The sequence below is a fragment of the Larimichthys crocea genome, chromosome XVII, assembly GCF_000972845.2.
Source record: "Larimichthys crocea isolate SSNF chromosome XVII, L_crocea_2.0, whole genome shotgun sequence".
NCBI classification, from domain to species: Eukaryota; Metazoa; Chordata; class Actinopteri; family Sciaenidae; genus Larimichthys; species Larimichthys crocea.
Window position 1 is genome coordinate 8,622,437 of NC_040027.1, and position 25,696 is coordinate 8,648,132.

A 25,696-nucleotide genomic window follows, 5' to 3' on the forward strand; every position below is an offset into this window, starting at 1 on the left:
TTAGATGTTGAGTGAAGTTATCTTCCATCTGCAAAGTCATAAACTGACTCTGCACAGCGAGTACATTGCACATTGCTCACCTGTGAGTTATTCCAGTGGAATGATTCTGAGAATACTAAATCTCTTGTTCAAAAAATCAATTTTGAAATAGAACACTGAATCATTCCAGATTCAGGACTGTTATGAAACGACGTCGGGATCGAGGTCAATCTGTGTGTATCGTCAGTGTAATTTCATAACTAATACCCTTTTGGTATTATGACAGTGAAGCCACAGAGCATAGATGCAGATCCATTTTTAATCACAAAATATAGTGGGGGGAGGGGAGGTTACATTCATGTGGAACACAGTAACAGACGATACAGGGCGATATGTTCAGCCACATGCAATAAAGAAAATATTTGTCTGTTTTCCAGGCAAACACATCCGTCATGTTACTGACTTATTCTACTAGTTTTTTTTTGCAGTCGTTGTCAGAACATACTATACAATATGTAAATTATTCAGAGTATTGCATCATGCTGAAAATACATTTAGGAAAATTTGCACAACACATTTTTCAACTCAGAACAGATTTTATTGGGGTCAGCTTTGCTTTCAGTTCACTACCTGCAGGACTGGGAGATGTTTGTTCTGTTTAAACAAGCACTTACGACTGGATATATTAAAAAGCAAATCAGTTATGCAATCCAGTGCAATTTTTAGCCATGACAAATAATGACTCATTTAGTCAAACTTTTGAAGGCAACGTTGACCAGAAAGTCCAGAAAGAAAGTCCAAAGAAACAGATTGCATTTCATGGAGCTACAGGTGCTGATAGTTGAGTAACATGGTTTTAATCAAACCTAGTTTTAAAAAGTATGAATATTATTTTATAAAATTCCAGTCAATCAATAGGATGCACCTTGTATAACAAGATCAACAGGGGTGACAGCACATCTTCACTTCCTGAATAGCATGAATTGAAAGCAAAAAGAATTACAAAATACAATGGACCTTCAAACTTTACGTTTAATGTCACACAGAATACCTGCAAGAGTTTACAATACACAGGATTATGTATTCATATCAACATCTAAGTGCAATCTAGTTTGGCACAGTTTCAGATAAGTGTCGACTCACTTTACTGTCTGTTGTAAACACACAAACTACCACAACAGGTGCAGTCACCTGCATATGACAGTGTCTATTTCACAAAGAACAGAAGAGAAGTAGAGATAGTGCTGGGCGATCAGAGGGTAACAACATTTATCTCGATGGAAGAATAAAAAGCAACTCCGTACTTTGCCATGGATATCATTTTTCCTGAGCATTAACACCAGCCTGTTGTACTTTGATGGAAAGGCTACAAGTGTTAAAGAAATTTTGGAACGATGGCGGATTCAAATTTGGAGATAGAACAAAGAGTTCAGCTAAAGAAGGTGGAACCACTGGCCCCAGAAAAAGACCGTTTAACAGCTTAGTTAAATGGCGAGTGTCCACAAATCAGGAGACCATCTATGTAAATATTTTAATATAAATGGATTCAAGGGATGAAATTGTGTATACATTGGCATATGTAATTAGCACAAAATAAAGATTTTCAATTACAGTAAATGGATTTCCAAGATCAACACTTGTTTGGGGAATTTGCAGTTTCTTGCTCCATTGAATACTTTGAATGAGTTTCATTTTAAATGCCATGATACATCATCAAATCATAACAAAAGTTATTGCATAACACTTTCCATATTGAGCAGGTCTAGACTCTATTTTATTTACAGAGACCCAACAATTCCCACCATGAATAATCCCAGATAAATATAGTTATCACATGATATGGTCATTTTATATTTTTAGACATATCGCCCAGCACCAAGTAGAGGTAAAACGATTAGCCTATCCTCATTCAATCTTCTTCACGGTACCGCACAGTGCAGTCCACCAAGACACGTCTTCTCTAGAGGGATTGCATGCATGGAGCTGGTGTAGACAAAAGGAAACAGTCAAACATGCCGCCCCATCCTTGCAGATTCACAGTATTCTGATATGTGAAAGGGTTAATGAGTGATTTACAGTATAGGTCCAGTTTTATGTCCTCTCTGGTCTTCATGAGATTCAGTCAAACTGACCTCCGCTGGCCTTGTGCATGTGCCCTGTTGACCATATCCTGGTACATCTTGGACCTGAGGAATCGTGGGTAGGAGTCTTTCTCCATGAGACAGTAGACTTTAGCTTGGATTTCGTTGAGGCTGGTTGGAGACGGATCCTCCAGGCTCTGCTTGGTCCGTTCTCTGGTGCGGTAATCAATGTTTACCTGCCAGAATAATAAGAGGAAATACATATTTGAAAAGAGAATGTAGCAACATTATTATTTCAAGTGTTAGCCACAGACCACAACTTGGAATACAACCCTTTTTGGCTATTCTTCCTTCGGTTCAGAAGGCAGTTGTAATGTACCTGGTGGTGGCGTTTGGCAACCTACCAGGGGTAGAACATCGTCTGCACTTGACTATTCAAAAAGACAAACCTTGACTACAGCTTTGGCAGATCAGATAACACTTATTTGGTTGATTTGGAAAGGCAATTACCTAATTTCTGTTTTAGTTCAGGAATCAGTGAAGCCAATGAACGAGCTGGAGGTGGGTTGATCAAGTGAGCCAATAAATGTGCCATGAGAGCTGGTCTTTCCAATATATATAATTTCTCTTTGTGTAAAAAAAAGTTCAGTCTTCCTAGCATGTTGGCTGCCAGTTAAAAAACAAAAGATATCCGGTCCCTGCAAACCGAAAATGACGTACGTGTTTTGTTCTATATAGAGCCGGGAAGTGAGATCTGATCACATGAGGTCACTTTAATGCTAGGTGTGAACTTGTGTGCTGTCCTTGTGACTGGATCATGTTAATACCAGTATGTGTGTCAATGCAGGTACATGCCAGGGCCTGTGAAAGCAATATGTGCTATGATTTCTGGAAAAAACGTCAGGAAAGATCAACTCTTTGTGAAAAGGAAACAGGTCAGGTGAGTACGTAAAAAGCTGGTAATTGCAATCTCTTGGTATATTTACAGATTAAAACACACACCAGTCACACAGACACAGACCTCTCTCGGTGCCTGAATGTCAATGAACTCCTTAAAGATCTTGTTAGCTTTTGACACAAGCTTGGTTGAGCTCTTGATTTTTTTATACTCCTCGCAGGCCATCCAAAACTCGATATTCTCGTCGCTGAACTCTGTCTTGAGAAACGTCCTGAAGGCAGCCAGGCCATCTGGAAAGGACAAATGAATCAGATGGTAAAAGGGAGGAGGGGAACAACAACAACAAAAACATGATTGATAGTACAACGTAGCACTTATTTCCATCCAGCAGCTGAGAACTCTTATTTGGATGTCTTCCCCCCCCATTCAACATACAGTAGCTTGATCATGTGGTAATACCCTTCATCCTATGTTGACATTTTTCCAGTGCGTACACACTGTTGTTCCCAGAAGCGGGAATCAGCTCTTATGATTAGAGCAAATAAATCAGTACTCCCCTGCCTTCATCAGTCAAGATAAGTGATTAATTAATGTGCTCCTATTGATGATAACACAGAGGAAGGACATGTTTTTCTATGGGGCCCATGTCACACTGACATGTTATTCTGCTGTTTACCTCACAGAGCTATGAAACCGGACAGAGCGGAGGGGGTGGTCCATCTGTGCATATGCAAAAACATCACACCATCACACACACACACACGGCTGCAGTGTCAAGAAATCCCCAAATAACTGTGATAACAAGTGGAAAGCAGACTGGGAATCTTAAAGATTTTACAGCGTTCCCTCTCGTCGACTTGGACTTGCATGGAAAAGGATTTTCTCTTTAGTGACACGCTTTGTGAAAAGGTCTGCTGGGAATGTAAAACATCTCTCTCCACATTAGTTATGGGCTTAATAGGACTTTTCTGGCATGTAGAGCTGCATCCATTTTTAGTCAAGTACTGTAATTCATGAGAAATGTTTCAAAAGGAACATGCGTTAGTAAATATCGACTGGCAACCAGAATTATAAATTTTGTCATATTATTTAGATTTAGTCTTTATGAAGATACAAATTTCTGCCATTTTCTTGTACATCGCTCATTTTGAGGTGTTTTGGTAGCATCAGCTGAAGTCCAAGACTGTAACTATGTGAAAGTATGGACATTTCTTCCTTTAAGGTTTTCCATCCGAGTTTTCTTGGAGGCAAAGTTATTCAGTCTCCGTCTGCCCTGGCACATCCGATCTGCTGGATCATTTGAGGTTTTTAAATCCTCCTTAAAAACGCACTGTCTCCCTGGCTTTTAACCAAACTTAAGTATCTGATCATTTGTCTTAACTCGTTGTAATTATGTCACTTTATGTATTATATATGACTTGACTTGACTTTTAGTGTTTATCACCAAGAGGCATTTTTGTGTATCCTTAAACTAGCTGGGGGTAGCAGATACAAGTTGTGTATCTGACCACCTGACAAACATAAACCCTCTTTTAGCTCCATTTTTGGTCCCCACCAACAGATCAGGGCATTATCTCTTCACCAGGTTTGTGTATGCTGAGCATAGTAGTGGAGTGGTTTAATGCTTTTGGCTGCAGCTGAAAGTTACACTAAATATTACCACCAAGTATTAACAAACATTAAACCATCAGCAGGACATGAATCATGCCACCTGTGTGCTCGTGGGAACAAAAAGCTCCACAGGGTTGGATGTTTGATAAGATGCTTTCATAACCGCTAAGACTATTAAGGTGTCTTTAAATATACTCATCAGGAGATGGGCTCATGGTCTGTAGCTTGGTAGAAGATTGAGCGGGTGAGACCGAGAACAAGGAGGACTAAAAGAGACAGACGGCTGCATAAGAAGTGCAGACTGACTGATCTGAGGCAAGAATCCAGAACAGGTTAACGTGACACTAGAAGGAAATGTAGCTGAGAAACTCGGGGAACTTAACGAACCGACCGTCCAGAGACTGGAGCTTAAATACATCAGAGCAATTAGGAGCAGCTGGGAGTAATAAGGACAATGCATGGCAGCTGAGGCCGAGACAATTACCGGGGACTGAGAAGTGATCATGTGGCACTCAGACGAAACCAGACGAGATATGATTCAAGAAATGCATCGTCCCTGTGAGTTTAAAACACGGCTGCTGTGTGTGTCACTCCGAACGGCTAAAACACAAAGTGTAACCCCTGACGTGATTGTTAACCTCACTGAACGTTTGTGCACTTCCACGTAACAGCAGGCAGTGTGTACAGGTCAGGGAACAACAACACACAATCACTTTAAACACTGAAGAATGACACTAGCAATGCAGTCAGTGTAATGCAGTCAGCGCCTTCTTTTTAAATTAGATTAAGTGAAAGTGAATTTAATATCCAAGGGAACATTCAGTACTGTTCCTTTTTGCTTTGACATTACTTATGTAATGTGTGTATGTCTCTGTGTGTGTGTGTGTGTGTGTGTGTGTGTGTTAATGTACATGCTGTCGTTCACCTCTCTAATTCTTGGTCGATTGAAACAGGATACGCAAGTGTGACACGCCGTCTCCGCCTGCGGGGAAAGGCCCTGTTCTAGGCTCTAAACCATGTTTTTGTGGACGAAATTACCTTTTTTTATGGTTACATGTCAAACCAATGTGTTATGTACGGAAGCCCTAAAGCATCATACATACATACATTTTATTCCACCCGTTTTCCCGTGATAACGAGATAATTCATTCGAGATCTCGAGAAAACAAAACGATAGTCTAGTGTATTAAATCATCGCAGGAAACATCATTTAGTGTAGCAGTGTCAGAGGAGCAGGAGACACCTTTAGTTTATTTTGTATTTGTTCTTCAAAACATTTCAACAATCACTGAGTTTGAAATACAGATAGTCAGTTTAGATTTTCAGTGTATTTATGACGACATCAGGATTGCGTCTCCGATAAAGCTGAAGCCTTGCTCGCCGTCTTCTCAGATGAAGCACACTAATGTGTACGTTATCTATAGCAAAGCATGAAGCTGTTTCAGCCTGTGTTGAAGAGATATTCTCCTGCTCCTCTGACATTGCTACGCAAAATGATGTTTCCTGCAATGATTTAATACACTAGACTGTCGTTTTCTCGAGATCTCAAATTAATTATTTCATTATCGCGGGAAAACGGGTGGAATAAAATGTATGTATGTATGTATGTATGTATGGCTTTTTAGGGCTTCCGTAGTTATGTCACGAGCTCCAACAAAACAGATACAGTGACGTTCACGCAAGTGCAACGGCTGACAGAGGCACACGGTGTTTGATATGATGGCTTTCACACATATAAAGACAAACTAAGGTTTGTTGCTCAGGAAGCTTTAGACATCACGTACATGCACATAGGTCCACACCGGTCACTGAGACGGTTTACTGCTGTTTTTCTTTGCCCTACCAAGTTAAACCATGCTTTCCGTCGCTTGTTAGTCCTCTGTAAATAATGTTATAAAGAGTATGGACTACTTGCTCTATTTCTGTTATCATTTGGTGATGTATAAATAAAATGAATGTGCATGGGGCACTCTGGAGTTAGCATGTTGCCCCCATGCCTGCGGGTGTCATGACCTTCAGTCACATGTTAAAAAATAGTCTCGTCTTAAAAAGCCAAAGAGTGGTTTCCATATCAGCTAAATGTTGATATTACTCGAAGGAGAACACACAAGTGTGTGTGTGTGTGTGTGTGAGTGTTTATGGTGACATCTCACAAGGTGGCCGTGCTCTGAATCCACCTGTGTTTTCTTTAATCTCTCACTTGAGTGAGTTTGATTTTCAGTTACGTCACATAAGCTTGTTAGCAGTTAGAAAATAAACACATGACCTGTTTGTGCAGAGGGATGATTGTGAGAAAGTGTGTGTGTGTGTGCATGTGTGTGTGTGTGTGTTTGGTCGAAGGGGAAGGTCACAGACAAGTATGTGACTCATTTTGTGGTAAGGAGTCCTCACAACACGGAAATGAGACCCTTACATAAGATGAGCTGCGAGAGGAAAAGAAATTGGCTTTGCTTTTGCCGAGTGACAAATAGAAACTTTTAAAGAAACAGGACATTGTTATTTTAAAGTAGAGAAGTTACATAATATTGCTTTAATGTAAGAGTATGTTACATGATGCACAGTGGAGTATCTATAGAAATAAATAGCAGAGAGCCGTGAAGCTGCTGTGATCAATGCAAGCTGCAATTATCAGAGAGAGTTCTGCCTCCATCTCAGCCTAATGTTACATAAATGTTACATGAATGTTACATAAATGTTACATGAATGTAACGCTTTGTGGCCGTGGACAGTATAAAAACATGGATGTTACATCTGTGACATCACCTATAGGTTCCTGAGGAGCCACTGTGTGGAGTTTTTGTGTTTCTGGATCTTCTGGGTCAAAATACGACAAATGTATCCTTCTGATAAATAAAGTTTCAGTTAGCTGTGCTGACCTGGGATGGCCCCTCACCATGAGCCGGGTTCTGCTCGAGGTTTCTGCTTCTTATAAGGAGTTTAAATCATTGCCAGCGTCGCCAGGCGCTTGCTCATGGTGGGAATTGTTGAGTCCCTGTTAATAATATTACAAGAGTACGGTCTAGCCTTTGTGTTACCTTTTGTTATGATTTGCCACTATACAAATAAAACTGATTTGAATTCTTACATAATGTTGTTATGAGGTGGCTGTACGTTTCACATTGTCGGCTGTGTGTGACATGTGCAGTGGGACTGTTGTAAAAATAGAAAAATAATGTCCACTTACATTTGTGAGAGAGAAGATGATCGAACGATTCTGACCATCGGACAACCTCGTCCGTTGAGAGTCTGACAGAGAGAAAAGCCAAAAGTAAAAAGTGCCTGAGCGAGATGTGAACCAAACACTGCGCTCTTATGCATTTTTTCAACACGAGACAGCACTGTATGTATTATTGAAGGGCAGCCAGGTTTAATGTATGATTTATGCTCACAGCTGTTCTTGTAAAGTCGTTTTAATGCCTCGTCACAATTACAGAACGATGACAGGAGGAGGGAGAGGAGACAGAAGAAGAACAATAGCTTACGTTTGCTCTAATTCTCTTTCCTGGAGTGGTGAAAACATTATGGGAAAACACCATGCGGAGATTAAACAGATGCATTAACATTATTGTGCCGCTCCACTTTGGTCGACGAAGCTATTTTCTGAAACACATTTTTGCTGATATAAAAGTCCAGTAATGCTTTCACACCTTTACCACGAATAAAGTTTATGCCATGGTGTGTTGAAGCAGCTTGTTACTTTGCATATAAATGCTGGCACTGATTGACAGAAGGAGAGAAAACACACGTTCCTGGAAGTATTTTAAAATTAATTTACCACCCATATTTTATGCACAGTATGACTCGGAAGTATGTCTTCAAATTAAGGCATTAATACGCCTAATGACTGACCTCATTTGCACAAATGCTTGTGTTTAATTCATCACATTTGTTATGGCAGTACATTAGGCAGCTAAAGTGTAAATTAAATCACACCGAGAGAAATGTTTCTTCATCGGTAAACATTCCGATTCCGCTTCCATTAAAAAGCAGCTTTTAATTTGAGGAAACAACAAGAATAGAATTAAAAGTTTTATGCAAATTAGACTTTAATCGCACTAAAATACTGTTAACTTATACATGAAGATAGATTTTACTTCAAAAGTTCGAACATTTATGCAATTCATTTCTAATTTGCCAAACTTCGAAGGCCAAATGTGACACCTTAGTTAATTAACAGGACAGAAGCTTGAGTTAAACGTTTGTCGTCACACAGACAAATGTTGGCAGACTCACTTCAGACACCTGGCGGTGGTTTCATGGGCCGGAGGCAGGAACTCTGAGAAGTCGCTGTAGGAGTCAGATTTGTGGGACAGGCAGCCTAGTCTTGTCTTCATGGTGCTGATCCTGCTGAGGAGACACACAGTGTTTTATGCTTTTGTCTTATGTCTGTATCTCAGCATTGCAGGTAAAACCTTGTCCCCATGTGTGCTGTGATGATTCACGTGTGGTTGCATGGGTATATTTGTCACTTTGAACACAGAGACAAATAAAGAACATAATGTTGTGACCAGATCAGGAAAGTGCAACCCAAACTACTCCAGGAGTGAAGCTGAATATGTCCTCAAGTCAATTTCTGGATACTAAAGTTTGCATTTGTAGACAAACCATCAAGAGCGCTGCCGTCATATTTTAGCTGTTGCTAAGTTGTAGCCGGGCTGCCCCTTTAGATATTTTGACTATGCATATGTGCTCAAATGTTGTTGATGAATAAACTGATTGTAAGAAACAAGATGCAGAGAGATAAGGCAGACTGGACAGGACTGGACGGAGACGACAGGTGCAGCTCCATATGCAAAGAGTTGATTCAGTATATCTCTGAATATCTCAGGGAGCTTCAGATCCAAATTTACTTCCCGATGAGGTTTCTTAGTTTGCAGGTTTTTAGAAAAAACCTCCTACGTGACAATTCGGGATTGCAACTCAGTTCTACGGAGGCAGAGCTCTCTCTGATAATTGCAGCTTGCATTAACTCACAGTTGTACACCTAATTTATTAGAATGATCAAACAGAATCAATGAAAAAATAAAATGTACAGTTCATTTCTTTGTTGGCTTTCAGGATATTTAATGTTTATCACCAGCCTTTAATTATGATTTTGATAAAAACACCTCTGTTCTCTCATACAGAGATTTGAACATACTGAAATGAACCATATCTCCTCCGTCTCTCATCACAAGCTGTCCCATCTCATTTGTACACTGCTGCTGTCGTGTACTGTTTGTCAGCGCTCTGCCTCCGGGACACATGGGTCACTCCAGATGAGGCACGGTCGTAAAAAATGCTCCATCAAAGGCCAAAGATTTCTGACAAAGTAGGTCTACTTCACAGAGAGGAAATAATGAAAACCATTGGATGGATAGACGACGTGTCACTGGCTGCGGCAAAGGGAACTTTATAAGAAATGAATGAATTCATAGATTTTCTTTTTTGATTCCTCCGAACAGGAGGAAACTTTCCAAAAAGACATCAAGATGATTGATATCCATAAATCGCCATACAGCATATGATATTTGACTTTGTTTTGATTAAACAATCAAGATTTAAGGTGGTAATTATCACGTTAGAGGTGCTGCTTAGTAATCCTTTGACCTTTTCATCATCTTATGATCCTTCTTTGGGCTTTGAGCTCATGTGATCTGATTATATCTTTATTTAATCAGGTAATTTAATTGAGATTAAGATCCGAGTACAACAGAGAGAGACAAAAACAACCAGACATAACAAAAAACATTCAGCATCAGAGACAGAAACAAAATGAATTAAAACTTGATGTCTCATCCATTTGATTAAATTTAAACTGGGACATGGGCCACATACAAAAACTATGCTTACACATTATAAACTGGTATTTATGGAGACACATGTGCAGTAAGAATGTGTGTACTTCATGCAGAGCTGATGTACACACAGGTCGAAATGATGAGGTGCTCAGAGGCGCGTTCATCAACTTTCAGTTTGATAAATGATCAATCTTGTCATTCTTTACTTACATTGGAGGCATCATCCCTGCTACCGATTAATTTATTAACACAAAGCTCAATGTTAACTGCATCAAGCAGCAAGAGACGGATATCATCGTCCAGGACAGACTGTCCCTGAGACACAGCCACGCTTCAATCCGATTTAAGTTTTTGTGATGGATCTGCCATATATTCTAACAGATTAAGACAATTTTACAACTTGTAGCTGTCTAGTCTTCAATCCATGCTACTATTCACCTTTTAAAAGCGAATTTTTCTCCTCTTTCCTTGTCGTGTTTCTGTCTCTCGAACGGTATCAGTGCTGCAGAGTTGAAGCAGTGGGATTGTTTTGATGCTTGGATCTAAAATTGGGAACATTGCATGAAATGTACTGTTCATTAGCCAACCGAAAGCCTTTTGCTGGAATTTATTAACGTGTTCTGATGTCCCTCAATTTACCTCTGACAGGATGTTTCGAGACATCCTATATTTGTGTTTGTACATCAGGTCTTAACATGAAAATGGAGTGTTTGATAAATATGAGGATTTACATAAAGGATATAAAAAAAACATCACACTCTGCTTTGGTTTGGGTTTTAGTCTTTGCAGCTTATTTCAGATGTGATGTAGATTATGATGCTTTCTGCCCCAGAACACCCACGTTATGTATCAGATGTTATAAAACAGATGCGCTGGAATGGAAGGGTGGTATGTCGTCAGCGTGAGTCATAATCTGAAGGTGCAGTTCATTTGTTAATGAACGCTCTGCAGGGACTTTGAAAAATAATAATGGGCACAGATATTTTAAGTACGGCGGATTGTGTTTACTGAAGTTCACAAGCGAGGGTCGGCTTTTACCCCACGTCTTTCGTGGAAGGTTATAAAAGAGTGTTAGGATTTAGGGGTTAGCGTGTTAGTGCCATCACTGTGTGAGGAAGTCATGCAACCAGGCGCAGCGTGGCTGCAACGCTGTTTTAATCCGTTCTCCACGTGACTTCACACTAAGAGCTTTTCAGAAGCGGAGCACTGTGCTTCTGTGTCTCATCTATTTTTGTGTTAATGTGTTTCTACCATGAATAATAAGCTACACAGTTAAATGTGAATAGCTGATGAATCTCTCTGTCGTTCTGTGTGTTTCTGGTCTGGCTTGAAGATTCGGCTCTCCCCACCGGGAGTCGGCTCTTCTCATTCACTACAAAGAATCGGCTCCTAGAGCCGGCTCGTTTACGAACAAAACCCCACTACTCAGTGCTGCTTGCTATCAAAAGCAGACCATTCACGTATGATGATGGAATCACAATTATTGTGTAGAACAGACACGGCACCGCACTGTCCCCGGTGGAATTTAGGGGTAATACGAGATATATCGCTGTACTTGTAGCACTGCGGGTAGAAAGGCAAAAAATTTAAAATTAAGGATAATATGCAAAACAAAAGTTGATAATCACAAAAAATCCAAGACCTTCTGAAACGACACCCTTAGCATTCTGTAACACACCGTAAGGTTGGTGCAAGAGAAAAGGTCAGAGGATCAAGAAAATTAGTACAGTCGTCCCTCGCTATAACGCGGTTCACCTTTCGCGGACTCACTGTTTCGCGGGTTTTTTTTGTGTAATTTTGCATGCTTTTTTTTACAGTGTACTGTACAGTATGAATGTGCATTGTGTTCTGCGTCCTGATTAACTAAGGGAGTACTGTACACAATGCATGTAAAAAGGTGTATAAAAGTGTGTGGTTAGGGGTTTTACGGCCTTAAAACATGTATAATAATTGTAAAACTTACTTTGAGGATTTCGTTTATTGCGGGTTATTTTTAGAACGTATCCCCCGCGATAAACGAGGGACCACTGTACACATCCTCTGGAGAACATGATTTTTTCCAGCAAAGTACAAAGTCAATAAATTTCAGCATGCCCCATTCATGGAGCTGTTCTGGAGCTTTTGACTGTATCAAATAAACTTCTTTAGCAGATAATATGACGTCCTTAAACAAAACAAGAAATGACAACTAGGAAGACTGACTGAAAGCTCCAGAAAAGGCACTAAAAGGACGCTGAGGTCAGATCACTGACTGGCTAAATACAAAAATACGTAGGTCTGGACCAAAGTGATGGATGGACAGACCAACTGAGCAATATTTACAAGCCTGGCTTGTCTTGCTTTGCACTTGTTAATGAGACTTGTTAATTTGATTTAAATTCCATGAATGACCTATGTGTTTTTATGTTGCTGTCATGCAGGCAACACCCTTCACGGATCGCATGACTAGATAATAACAGACGCCGAGCACAAATCAGAGGTTATTTCATATGCAGATTACATATTTATCAACATATTTCTGTCAGACTGCAATTAGTGCTCTGAATTTCATGTAAACACATCTGGCCTTGAATTCTTCTGTGGTGTAAATATTGCCACACTGGACAGCAGCTTTAATACGTTAATGCACGCATTTATTTCAGTTGAAGTCAGCATGCGCCTTTTTCAGCAAACAAAGATCATCAAGTGAAGTTGATGAGCAGAGACAAGGACATATTGATAAGTCTGTTTGGCGGGTGCCAATTTGTCAATAACATAATAACAGAGCTCTCCCTCCTCCCTCTCCTTATGCCTTCTGTCCTCGCCTCTCCTCCTCTGTTTTTTGACAGATCCCCCTCTCTCACTCTCTCTCTCTCTCTCTCCGCCTGTTGTGAGTTGCATTCTTCGTCTGCAGTATGGTGCAGACACGTGCCGCTGTCATCGCTGAGCTATTTATAAAAAAATCCCTGACAAATACATGTAGTCAGGAGGAAGCAGTGCATGTTCTATTCAGCCATGCAGCAAGGCTGGCTCCTGGAGGAAGGAGGCTAAAAACAGCAGCAGTGCTCTAATGTCTCAGAGACACACAAACACACACACACACACACACACACACACACACACACCTCATGAATCTAAAAGTACAGGCAACATCCGCTAGACCTCCAGAATCTGACATGCCCGTTGGGGTTGGTGGATTAAGAAGTTAAAATCTAGATCATGGAAGTGTGTGTGTGTGTGTGTGTGTGTGTGTGTGTGTGTGTGTGTGTGTGTGTGTGTGTGTGTTTGCATGAACATCCTTTGATGTTACCTAACTTGGTGCAATGCAGGTTTTCAGATTTTCCCTCATGTCTTCATTTCTGAACGCTGACAGAAGACCCTGCAGTCTTATAGTCATGTGTATGTGAATTTGTATTTGTGCTAATTACGTCCAGTCAGTTATGTGAAAACTGAATTTGGTTGGTGCCGGTATCGATTAATAAATGTACACTGTAATATACTATACGTAGTGTATAGTACATGTCTGCACTGACGTTAAAGGCAGAAAGACAGAGACCGTCTGTGTCACGTAGTCACTCAAGTTAAAAGAACATCTCGAGTACAGGTCAGATCCCTGCTGCCGCTCCTGCTGAGTGCACGTAAAAATAGCAGCTTGTCAACTCGAATCTTTGGACAGTTTTGATGTGTCCAGTTATAGCAGATCATGTTTTTGCTCTAAATCTGGGACAATTTTCACATCATACAGCTATATATATATATTTATATATAATATATATAGTTATGTAAAGTGGTAGGGCATAGAGTTTTTAAATCTAGCTTAATCTCACTGTAATGGAATGAAATCTAGATTAATCTAGATTAAAATGGCTCATTCGGAATATGTGTGGGTACCTAAGTAATGACTAAAAGTAAGTCTTTGAAAGCCAGGGCTCATCTCCTGTTTCCAAAATGCATCACTGACTTTTTTTACTTTGATACTTGGTGATGAAAATAAATCATGTTGCGTTCAGGTGGTACTTGAGACTGGAAGAAATAATTTGGCATTGCACAAGGTGCAAACAACCTGAGTCTTGTCGAGGTTTCCACTGGGAAGCTTCTTAAAAATGAATTTTCCCTGAAGCAAACCCGGCGGCTTCGTAGCTGCATCCATGTCAGCACGTCATGTTTGATGTGGTAATTCACAGTAGGCACACTGTGGCTAGGTATACATCCACTAAAATATCAAGATGAAAGTCATCATAGTTTGCAGAGTATAGACCCAGCTCCCAACCCAACTTTGAGAATAGTTTAATGGCCAGATAAGAGTCTCACGTTAACGCCGATAACGTTAGTATACTAGTGAACTGTGTCCATACAGTACTTACTGAAAATGTGAAATACAAAACTTATGACAGGGAAAAACAAAGACAATTTACATTTGAAATAAAATGCACACAACACTGCTACTACTACCAGCTACATCCATACTGTTTTCTACCATTAATAAATTACAGCTACCAGACAATATTCCTGATTTATTCTTTCTAGGATCAATGTAATTCTCATATATGACAGGAAATGTTTAGCTTAGCATGCATTTCTGTAGTTTAGTCTAAATAAGTTGAATCCACCTGCCAATCTGTCCAAGAACAGAAGTGTAAAAAATGACATATTGCTGAATGGTGTATGAATAACATGTCAGTGAATTCATAAAAAGAGTCATGATGCATGTTGCAGTGCATGCTTCACGCCAGTGTGTGTTGATGTGTGGACATCACAGATATGTGACATAAAGGAGGTGGAGGCTGGGGTGAGGAGCTGTTTGTGTGTTGATGCACACTTCCTGCAGTTACTGCATTTCCGATTTTCATTAATTGTACAATTTCCCAGTTGTTCTGTTCGGTTATTGTTATGCATCGACTGTAATATAGAATATCCATGAACACTCAGTAATAAAATCGGGGTATTTAATGGAAAAGTTGGGAACTACTGCTGTACAATGTGAGTGCTTCTCCTGCTTTTCTACATCCTCATTTATCTGTAGCCGTCTCTCACATATCCGTTAATTAATTTTAATTCATGAACTTGTTAATTAATGCTCACTCGCTGTCAGCCTCACTGCCCTCTCTCCATTTCTTCACACACACACACACACACACACACACACACACACACACACTGAAACAGGGTCATTCTCTGCAGAAGCGCTGAGCCGTGACGGGCTCTTTGCCTCTATGACACTCAAAATACTCAAACCAAATGATACCAGAGGAATCATTCATCACTTCTTGAGGACTAATATCGGAACATTTTTAAATTCTTTTGCAGAAAAGCACAAAAGTTGCAGAAATACATGGGGGAAAGCAGATGTTGTGTTTCTTGCAGTATCTTTAAGTAGGTCAGTGCGATCGTAAATAAAAGCTTCATAGTCATAAGTTGAATATTTGTTCTACATTCATAGGGAATGTTGAGGAAAGTGTTGAACATGCAACAGCTTGGCGTGTCAAATCAGTACCGAACATCTCTCAAATGTTGGTGTAATCAGCGACATTACATTACATTACACATTTATTGTGTAACTCGATTCGCTCCAAGATAGTTTCCATGCCAATTAGGACGCACTGTGAGTCAGATCACAAGATGTCCAGTTTTGGCTCGTCCACTCGTGTCAGAACAAGTTGTCAGATTTGGGATTTGAGTCACAAGAGCAACAACTGCGGTCTTGCACTGGTGTGTTTTCATGTCTGCGCCCTGCCCCGAGAACGGAAACCCAGCTGCCCACAGAAGTACTGTATGCGTCAGACCATCTGATGCGTCGCTGCCGTTAGGAAGGAACAACAGAAGGAGGAAACCGTGGCTTATTTTGAGTTTCTTTCTGTTTTCCGCAGACATATGATGGACTCATGCTGGCTCAGGTACTGTTTCTGGATAGAACTCCTGCTACTTGCTTGTGTCCATGTGTTGTCTGGGGGTTAGGGTTAGGTTAGGGTTAAGTTTTCCATTTTATGTTTATTCTGGTGGCATCTGTGGACATAAGCAGTCCGTCTTCCACCGCCTCACTTCGTTCATTTTGAGAGAAACTCAACTGAATCCTACCCGGAGGCAGCCATTAAAAATCTTTTTGGCGATGGCCTTGCTTATTTATTTTCTAAATTAATATTATGAATTGAAAAAGGAGCTTCTGCTGTAAAGACTGCTGCTTCTTTGTGACTCGTCTCCCTGTGCTGATGCGTTGTCATCTTGCAGGAGAAGCAACTCAATACAAAAGTAAGAAACGATGATGGGAAGTGGCTGAACTTTTTAAAAGGATTAGTTCGGTTTAAAGTGATTTCATATTCCCACGTGCATTTCCGCTGTGCCAGAGGACACGGTTATGTGCTGTTTACAGTAAACAGATTTGTGCATTGTCATGGCCGGCTCAGAAAATGCTTCTGGGAAAACACGGTGCAGAGAAATATGACGAGAAAGTGCAAAAGACCCAGAAGTCAGATGTAAAAACGTGACAGATGCACATAAAACATGCAGGTTGACATCACGTTGACATCGGTAGAAATATTCATAAATTTTTAGCACTTTATATTTAGATTTAATCTATAATGTGTCTGTCCTCTTATCCTCTGCTATGAAACAGGGATATAAACTGAATCATTGATCATCTTTTTGATGTTTTAATAACGACGGAGATACCACCTTTGATAATAGCTTACAGGTACTTGGGATTTATTAATAAACAGGCACTATATATATATATATATAGCCGCAGCTGTGACTAACACTGTACAGCTGTCGGAGAACCTTCCCGATGTGGCACAATCTTTAAAAATACATTTCTCTGCTGCTCTTTTCATTGACAGGTATTCTATAAACAGCCATGTTCCGTATTTAGCCTTTAGTCATAGTATAGTAGTTGTTATTTCAGCAGGGTGGCGTTGGCAGACGCAAACAGGTGATTAAGAACAAAAAAAACATTCAAAAGACCTGAAAAGTTTCAGTTTTCTTCTCAGATGTGTTCAAATCTGAGACAGTGAGCATGATGTGTCTACCTGACAGGTGTGACACATCAGGGTTCTGATTTCACTGCATGACTATTGCTGTCTCAGTTCATACTCTTCCGTACTTACACTTGCTATTCTGAGAAAGGTAAGTGCATTCACGCTGTCATTTATATCAAAATGCAGTGGAACAATGCTCAGAAAAGTTCAGTGTGGAACACCGAACACCGAAGACAGTGCCAAAAACTGCAGTTCCTTGAACCTACAGGTGATGTCATGCATACGCTGTCCATTTTTTATATTCTGAGTGGACGTAGCCCATTTAGGCTATGCAGTAGACACAGTGAATGTCATAATTATATTTTGGTTGTCAAATGTTGGTGTTAATACAGGTAAAATGGTAAATGCTGCATGATACGCAGCAAAGCCAATGGTGCAAAGTGCACAACGCCTGCACTCGAACGGCCTCTGAGTCTCTGGTCACAATAAAAAGTCAAACATTTTTGTCCTAGGAGGACAGAGTCACGACCTGACCTGAAGATTTTGGAGTGAATTAAACTTTTTGTGTGCACAGAACATTTTGTGTATTGTTAGAATAAAACATTTTATACAGTCGTCCCTCACATGATGTGTGACCTGTAAGTTGTGTTGCCAACTCATCACCCTGATTTCTTTAGATCCATAGAGCAGAAGGCCACCTCTGTCAGGTGACTGAAACAGGATCTGTAGAACAGAGGCTACTCTGATTATCAGCCGGTTGAAAACAGAGGGACAAGATACCGTCAGGGTCAAAGAGTCAAACCCAGTATGCAGTTAGTCATGTGAGGCGTACTGTAAGATAGAGGTCTCAGATCGCTGACTAGGTACAACTGAACATCGAAGGTTTTCCTCCTCTTTAGGAAACAGGCTGGTCCAACCGTCTTCAGCCAGTGCACCAACAAGGGAAAGCCAAGTTTAAACCAGGGCTGCTCCCCAACAGTTTTTGGACCAATGAGATAGGCACACATATTATATAACTTTATGCTTGCAGACTGCGATTTGCTGAACTAAAGAGGTCCATGTACATGTAATATTTTGATGTCCTGATGCTAAATAAATACTCGTACTAAGGAATAATTCAGATATAGAATTCCTCTATGCAAATCAACGAACGCGCTGACAGTATGCATAGTTTTCATGTCCACCCGTCGATTACAATAATATCCAGGGTAAATTAATGTTAGAAAAGAACTGAGTATGAGTAATAGACTGAAAACTTTCCCCTGGTGAATCATGTTCCTTTCCATACACATCCTGCTCCGTCTCTGTGATGACACCTGAGCACATTGCTCTCTTTAACAGTCGGGTAGGTCGACCTGGGATAAATCTGCCCAGGGGCTTTTTCAGCACGTAACACCGTGATAATATTTTTCATTCACTCTCACTCGTACAGTTAGATTAACGTCACCCCCCACCACCACACATCCTCTCCTCTATCTATTTATTTTGTATGAACTTAATCTGCGCCTAGTTCACGGGCTCCGGCAGCTTATAATTTAATCTGGCAAAGAATAGAAGAGCAGAGCCTTGCAGGGACATTGCACATTATTTATCTCTGCAGCTTGTTTGGCGAGCTGAAAAGGATTGCACATCTGCTCTACAAATAGTTCATGATTTCATCCTCTTTCCACCGAGGTACACTGTTCATTTGGATGAATGTTACTCTGCTGCCTGCAGGTGTTTCAGACTTGTCCTGACAAAAGCTCAGAAAGACATTGCTACATGTTCACAATAAGTTAGTCAGTCAAAAGGAGAGATGGGGACTATGAGGCATCTGTACAATAACTTCTGGTTTATTGAAGATGCTCATCTCTTTTGTCCATCCATCTATACCTAAAACAGCTTCAAGGGATTTAACCCTCTACACCTCGGGAGAGTTCTGACAACACTGTCCAACACAGAGCACAGGACTTTTGATTTTCTATGTTTTCATAAGCTGGGAATGATTTTAAAATGTGCGCTCCTAAAATATGTAGTGAAATATAAAAAAAACAGGCACTTCAGGGGGTCAGGAGGATTAAGAAACCTGTCATGGATCTTTGCTTTTACCCCAGACAAATCTCCAAAAACGGACTGTGCTTGAAGCTCTTCATCGCGCTCGCTCACCTCTGGGGGGGAAAGGAAGGACGAACAAGTCTTCCCCATCTTTTGCCAAGTGTTTGACTCCGAGCCATGTCAGACTGCACTCAAGCACATCTGCCTGTCGCGGCTATTAAAAGCACGTGCCAGGGGTTGTTCGGGATGATAAGGGCACGCCGCTGACTTGCTTTAAGCTTCCGGAGAACATTTCGCTTGGTGATAAAATTAGAGCTTGTCGTCTACTGTAGGCTATATCTGCACATGATGGGATGTGACTGGACTGGATGGGCTTTTGTATGGTCCTGCTGACATGCTTGTTAGGGGCAGTGTTGAACTGATGACAATATATTCATGCTGTTTGACTTTAGTTGGGGTATTTAACTAGAACCATCCAGTGCACATGGTAGAAATGTTACACGCTGTTGCTTTCCAGCACAGAAAGCCTGCACATGTTTGCAAACACTCACAGCAGATTAGCACATCCAACCAGTCACCATCATGTGTAACAAACCCTGTGATGCAGCTGTACAGAACTGTTTTTAATCTGGACATGTGCTGCATACTGAGCAGCTACAGACACTGATGTCCGTTCTCACTCATCCTGCCTTCAGCCATTTATGTAATCATTTTCCACAGGGATTTATTTTGCATCGCAGAAAGCGACTCCACTCCGAGGCCCGTGCACGAGGTCTGTCTTCTAAAAGCGCCGACCCTTGAGTGGGATTTGAAACTGTGTTGTCAGATGCATGTAGCAAGCACGCACTGACTGAATGTGTTGAGCTATACAGCAGCAATGCACTCGCTCCCTTGCATGAATACTGCTGCACACTGGAACCCGCAGATTATCAGTTCAGCAGTTTACTGTTTATCTTCGAAACAGAAGCCCGGCCACAGATGCATGTAACATTATACGTACTTTATATATGTCCATCCAGCCGTCAGAATCACAGAAATCACTATCACCACTTCACTAGACAAAATGTATATATGCCTCAGAGTGTGTCATTTTCTCAGGAAAGGCCAAAGTCTAAAAAATCATTAAGAACATCCACAGATGTTGAAGAAATGTTGTTTTTCCATCCAGATACCGGAGTACAGTGCAGACGTTTTGACTTCATGGGGACTTTAATTCTTCTGTCAGTCACTGCCCCGGTCAACAGCCTTGGCTTAGGACTGGAGTTGGTCCCCAGGCGCTGCACAGTGGCTGCACACTGCTCCTAACACTGAGGTTTACATGCAGTGAACAAACTTCCCTAGAGGGATAGATAGAGGACAAATTAACTTGATTTGTCGGGAAATGTAATGCCATTGGAACTTTGTTAGAAACTTCTCTGACAGTTAACATTAGGGACAGGCAGCGAGCGGGGGAGATGACGTCTACATGGTATGTACCTTATACCACAGGCGGCATCGACACTACTGGAACAGTTTACCAATATAATAAAGTAACATTCATATTAAAAAGTGTTTTCCTGCTACACCTGCTCCAGAGTTGACATTGCATTGTGACGTTTGGAGAACTCAAATCACCAAAAGTTAGTGAGATCAGTGCCACATTTCCAGCAGCCACCGAGTAAGCAGGGGGAAGCCACTCGCTTGACCCCGTCAAAAACAACATCCTCCTTCCGATCAGTATCTGTAACAATAATGCTTCTGACATGATGATTGATAACGTTCAAAAGCCAGGGGCAAGCAGGAGGAGAAGGGTTCGAACACAGCTCACCCTGACGTGACACTCTGGGCTTCAAAGACCTACTCCATCTTTGATAGCTGTGATGAGTGACATTTAGTGAACTGAAGAGCGTTCAGCATCAAGGCAGGGGAAGGTAGGCGGGAGGGTGTGATCTGGTTTTCAAAGCATGCGTGAACGAGCAGCCACTTCGATGGAGATCTGGACATGCAGCCTCACAGACTGAAATAAGATACGCTCTTGTATGAAGCTTTGCATTTCTCTCCTGCAATAGTTTGTTTACATTTCCAATATTAGCCACAGAGACGTCAAATCACTTCATCAGCAGTGTTTACTCAGATTTAACAGTAAGCCTCCGTTCAACAATCAGTCCTGTGAACCATTAAGAATGACAAAGACCCGCATAATGCTCAGAGCTCCGTGTCCACAGCAGAATTACATAACGCTTTGTCATTCAATAAATGGATCCTTTACCTTGACTCCGGTGTGCCGTGCCTCCCCTTCTTTTCTTATCTCTGCCTATCCCCAACGTACGTTTTGGCAGAACGCAGTCTCCGTCCAGCCAATGCTGCTGCTGCTGTGTGTGTGTGTATGTGTGTGTGTATGTATGAATCTGCACAGCTCAGAACTGAAGATATCTCGTGTTTCTGATGCCAGCGAGTGGGAGCTACACACAGCATGCTCAATGGTGTGAAATCGTGGAGGGGGGTGAGGCAGGCAGGAGGAGGTTGGGGGCAGAGAGAGATGGATAGAGGGAGAGGCAGAGGAGGTGGAATCAGAGAGACAGTGTGTGTGTGTGGGGGAGAGAGGGCTTTGTTTGCACAGTGAACTCTCCAAGGACAAACCCGAGTGCAGGAGGGAAAGCTGGTGTAGAGGTCTGCGATGAAGCTGTTGAAGGCTGGAAACTATTAATCAGTAATTTCTGATGTTAAATTAAAATTTAATTAAATTAAAAAGTAATAAATGTGACGATTTTTAGCTTTTTGCTTAAAAAAAGAAAGGTTGTATTACTTCTATACTATCGGCTATTTGGAGGAGTTCACTTGTATGTATTAGACTGTGCACATACATGTTAGAACATGTAGGGAAGAGTGATGAATGCATTAAAAACTGGAAAGAAGATTTAAATAGTGGGCAAGACATAAGTATTGCACAGATTACATAATTCTCCACGTTTCTCTAGAAACACACGGCAACAGATTCTTTACATTCAGGCAAACCTGCACCAGTCTAAACATGCACTCTAGGAAATTAGTTTCAGGTTTATTTATCAGGAGGACGCAGTCAGCTCGGCGTCGTTAGGACAAATGAATGCATTTCTTTCTTTGGAGCAGTGTCAGGGTTTACCTCGGGGCATAGAACACTGTAAAGCTGAAGACTGTCACTTTAAGCGTCCTCCAGGTCACTATCATGTTTGCAGAATGTTACGCAACACAGCATCTGCGGTGTACACAATAGGAATTGACACTCAGAAGATAACATGAAAGTCATAACACACATATGTGCTGCACACGAGCATTAATATGATTTATGCACACACACAAATACAGAGCAATGTGCAGCTTTATTTGTTTGTGCTCACAAAACGTATTGAAGACGCGATGAGCATTCAGAGGATAAAGAACGACGAGAGAGTTTGTCTAATCGCAATCTGAAGAGTAAGATATGATCTGCAAGGAGAGTGTGGAGGAGGCAGGCTGGCAGAGGACACACAATTCTTGCCACTGAATAGACAACCAAGTGTTACATAAAATTACACACACACACACACACACACACACACACACACACACACACGTTGGTGTCCTTCTGTCGACATCCTCCTCAGTTCAGTTTCACACACACACACACACACACACACACACACACACACACACACACCCTTCGAAACATTCGAAGGGTGGGGTGGTAAAATAATTTGTGATTTAAACCGTTATTATATCGGGGAAGGAAATCTGATCTAATGAAAAACATGTCCCCCCTCCAAAAAAAAAAAAAAAATTCTGAATAAATTCTGAGGAAATGAAATAATTTGAAACAGCTCCAAAATGTAATCAGGCTTTTAATCATAGTGCATGATAACATCTGCTTACACCCATAATCAGTATCGCTCTAACCTTAGACCATCAATTCAGATAAGGAATTAAGGTTACTAAGGAGAATAGGAAGGAAGGAAGGAAGGAAGGAAGGAAGGAAGGAAGGCACATAACTGCTCCAGCATGTTTTTGTTTTGTAGATGCCTTTTTTGCAACATGTGGGAATAACAGCGTGATCAGTTGTTTCCAAGGAAAAGTGAGAAGTGCATGAAGAAATGCAAAACATAAACCACAAAAGCCAAAAGTCAATTAAAGATGAAAACAATGTCTTACTCTCTCGCCTCTGTGCAGCTGGCTGTAAAAGTGAATAAATTTATCTGGAAACACAACTTCCTCTTTAATCTGATACCACATGTGGCATCTTTAGCTTTAATTCAACACTTATAGATCATGAAGAAAAAACAAATACCACTATCACCATTTCCTTTATAAGAACACACAACAGTACAGCTACATGAGGAAAACAGCGAGCCGCTCAGTCCTCCTTGTTGACTTCTTGGTGAAGTGTCCCCGAGAAAACAGCCTCCATCTGGGCAGTGAGAGCCGGGTAAGTCCCTCTGTTTACTGATGGTGATTATGTGATGTGAGCAGAACACTTGAACTCACAATGGATCTCAGAGATCCACACACACACTTACAGCTTCCAGGGACGCTAGATACAATACAAAGCTCAGGTCTGCGAGGGTTAAACTCTACTATAGACCCAGAGAGAGTGTTTAAAATGATTCCAATAGGAACCGTAGCCTAATTATTAATTACAGTGCAGAGTGACTACAGTCTGTCACATGGCAAATTTACCTGTATATTTCTGGTGAATGGTCAGGCTGGGCAAAGATATGAAAAGTACATCATAAATGAAAATGGTGTTCATGTTTGTCAGATGAGATGACACATGCTCTTAGCAAAGCACTAATGAATGCAAATGCCATCTGAAGAAAAGAAAACAGAGGCGGTCAGGAGTGACACAGCTGGAAGCAAAGGTTCATAATTGTCTTATTTTTCATTTGCAGCTGGCAATTATGACGAACGTGTCCCCTGAATAACACATTATGTCGTGCGATGTACAAAAAGGCAAATCTTTGAGCGTGAACCTTCACCGCTGAGAAACGTGAGCTCCTGAAATTACAGTTTGCACGATTCTCTCTTTGTTTCTGCATGTTAGTGTCACCCAGCAGCAGTAAAACTGTGCCGAATCCAAAGCTGCTTTTCAAATGTGAGGAAGCGGGCCACAAAAGGGAGAGTGATGAAAACGTTCGCCCACGTCGCTGACCGGGGACGGGTGACCTTCATGACGCTGGAGAACTTGAATGGTAGGTTTCCCACTCAGCCTCCGTCTTTGTGTCTCTCTCACCATGACTAATCGGTAATCCTCTACCAGAAGAAAATATTTTACACGTCCTCACTCCATCAAGTACTTTGTCTGTGACAGACAGTCTCTCAGCTCTGTTTGGCATTATACAATATCAAATTCCACTTGATAAGGTCTGAAGTAGACCTGTGAGAAGGAACGTCATGAAGCAGTGCTTCCTGTTGCTTCATCAAACCCTTCACAACTCTGTGAAATGCAGTTTATACAAAGGCTAAACCATTTATTCTATTGCCTGAGCCGGAACCGGAACCGGAGCCAGTTATGGGACCCCCCTGTAGCACGGCTGCCGATGCCCGTGGGCACGATTCTCCGGCCTGGTGAGGGATGGCAGGACGCTATTCCCCAGGCCGGAAGGTATGTCAATCTATTATTGGAGAAGTGGGCACCTGGGGGCCAGTTGAAGGGCCAGACTGAGGTTGGCTGACGGCAGGTGGTGGACGGCGGTCACGCAGAGAGGCAGATTGACATGCTGGACTCATGGTATTCGTGGACTGAGCTGGACGTGGCAGATAAGGCAGGGGACGGTTACCACGATGGAGAGGGAACATGGAACATGGATGGACGGTGGACTGGCTGAAGTGATGCAGGCATAGGTGAGAGGGAAACCGGAGACCATGCCCAGCAGCACTCACACTTATGTTTATCCAGGAGTATGTTCTTATTAAATACGTTATATACTATAAATATATGATGGCTTCTTTTGACTATTAACTGCCTGGTAGATTTATTAGATGCTTATTTTGGTGTCAAATCCCTGCATCTACGTTCCAGTTCTTCCCTGTCTGTGTTCATGACCTTTATCTTAATTATGATGGATTACACAAAGATGAGGCTTGTGATGGATTAATCCCTGTGACATACCTGTACAATCCATAATTATTGTCCCCGGGTCTAAATATATTCACCCTCTTAGTCATTGTCTCTGTGATTTACTCAGGATTATCAGATTTCATTTTACAGCTTCCATGTTTATTTTTGTTCCTTTAAAACCTTTCAGAATAATCTAATCTGTCACTTAATAGGAAAATGATAAATCTTCTATTTTTGGACATAGATCATATTTTCATAGCCTGGCATACACCTGCTCTCAGGTATATCGTAGCTAAACCATTTTAAGTCATTAA

At 41.2% G+C, this 25,696-nt stretch overlaps 1 protein-coding gene across 4 annotated transcripts; it reads right to left on the minus strand.

Annotated features, from left to right (window-relative positions):
- Positions 1 to 267: 267 nt before the first annotated feature.
- On the minus strand, positions 268 to 21,873 carry LOC104926361 (regulator of G protein signaling 8). 4 transcript variants are annotated; one of them, XM_019272911.2, is made up of 6 exons: positions 21,582 to 21,873; positions 8,803 to 8,913; positions 7,754 to 7,815; positions 3,082 to 3,248; positions 2,112 to 2,296; positions 268 to 1,962 (listed from the first exon to the last, which is right to left on the minus strand). In XM_019272911.2, exons 2-6 carry the CDS (start codon positions 8,901 to 8,903, stop codon positions 1,899 to 1,901), a joined length of 579 nt encoding a protein of 192 aa, XP_019128456.1. In that variant the 5' UTR covers positions 8,904 to 8,913; positions 21,582 to 21,873; the 3' UTR covers positions 268 to 1,898. The 4 variants fall into 4 exon arrangements, with proteins under 4 accessions (XP_019128456.1, XP_019128457.1, XP_027145678.1 ...); XM_019272912.2 differs by having other exon boundaries at positions 8,803 to 8,916; XM_019272913.2 differs by having other exon boundaries at positions 1,864 to 1,962; positions 2,056 to 2,296.
- Between the last annotated feature and the right edge of the window lie 3,823 nt (positions 21,874 to 25,696).

Excerpts from the sequence above, each read along its gene's own strand:
- LOC104926361 (XM_019272911.2), bottom strand. The coding sequence starts at position 8,903 with ATGAAGACAAGACTAGGCTGCCTGTCCCACAAATCTGACTCCTACAGC. Across the intron at positions 7,816-8,802 it reads ACCACCGCCAGGTGTCTGAA|ACTCTCAACGGACGAGGTTG; the intron begins GTGAGTCTGCCA and ends TCTCTCTGTCAG. Across the intron at positions 3,249-7,753 it reads TCATCTTCTCTCTCACAAAT|ATGGCCTGGCTGCCTTCAGG; the intron begins GTAAGTGGACAT and ends TGTCCTTTCCAG.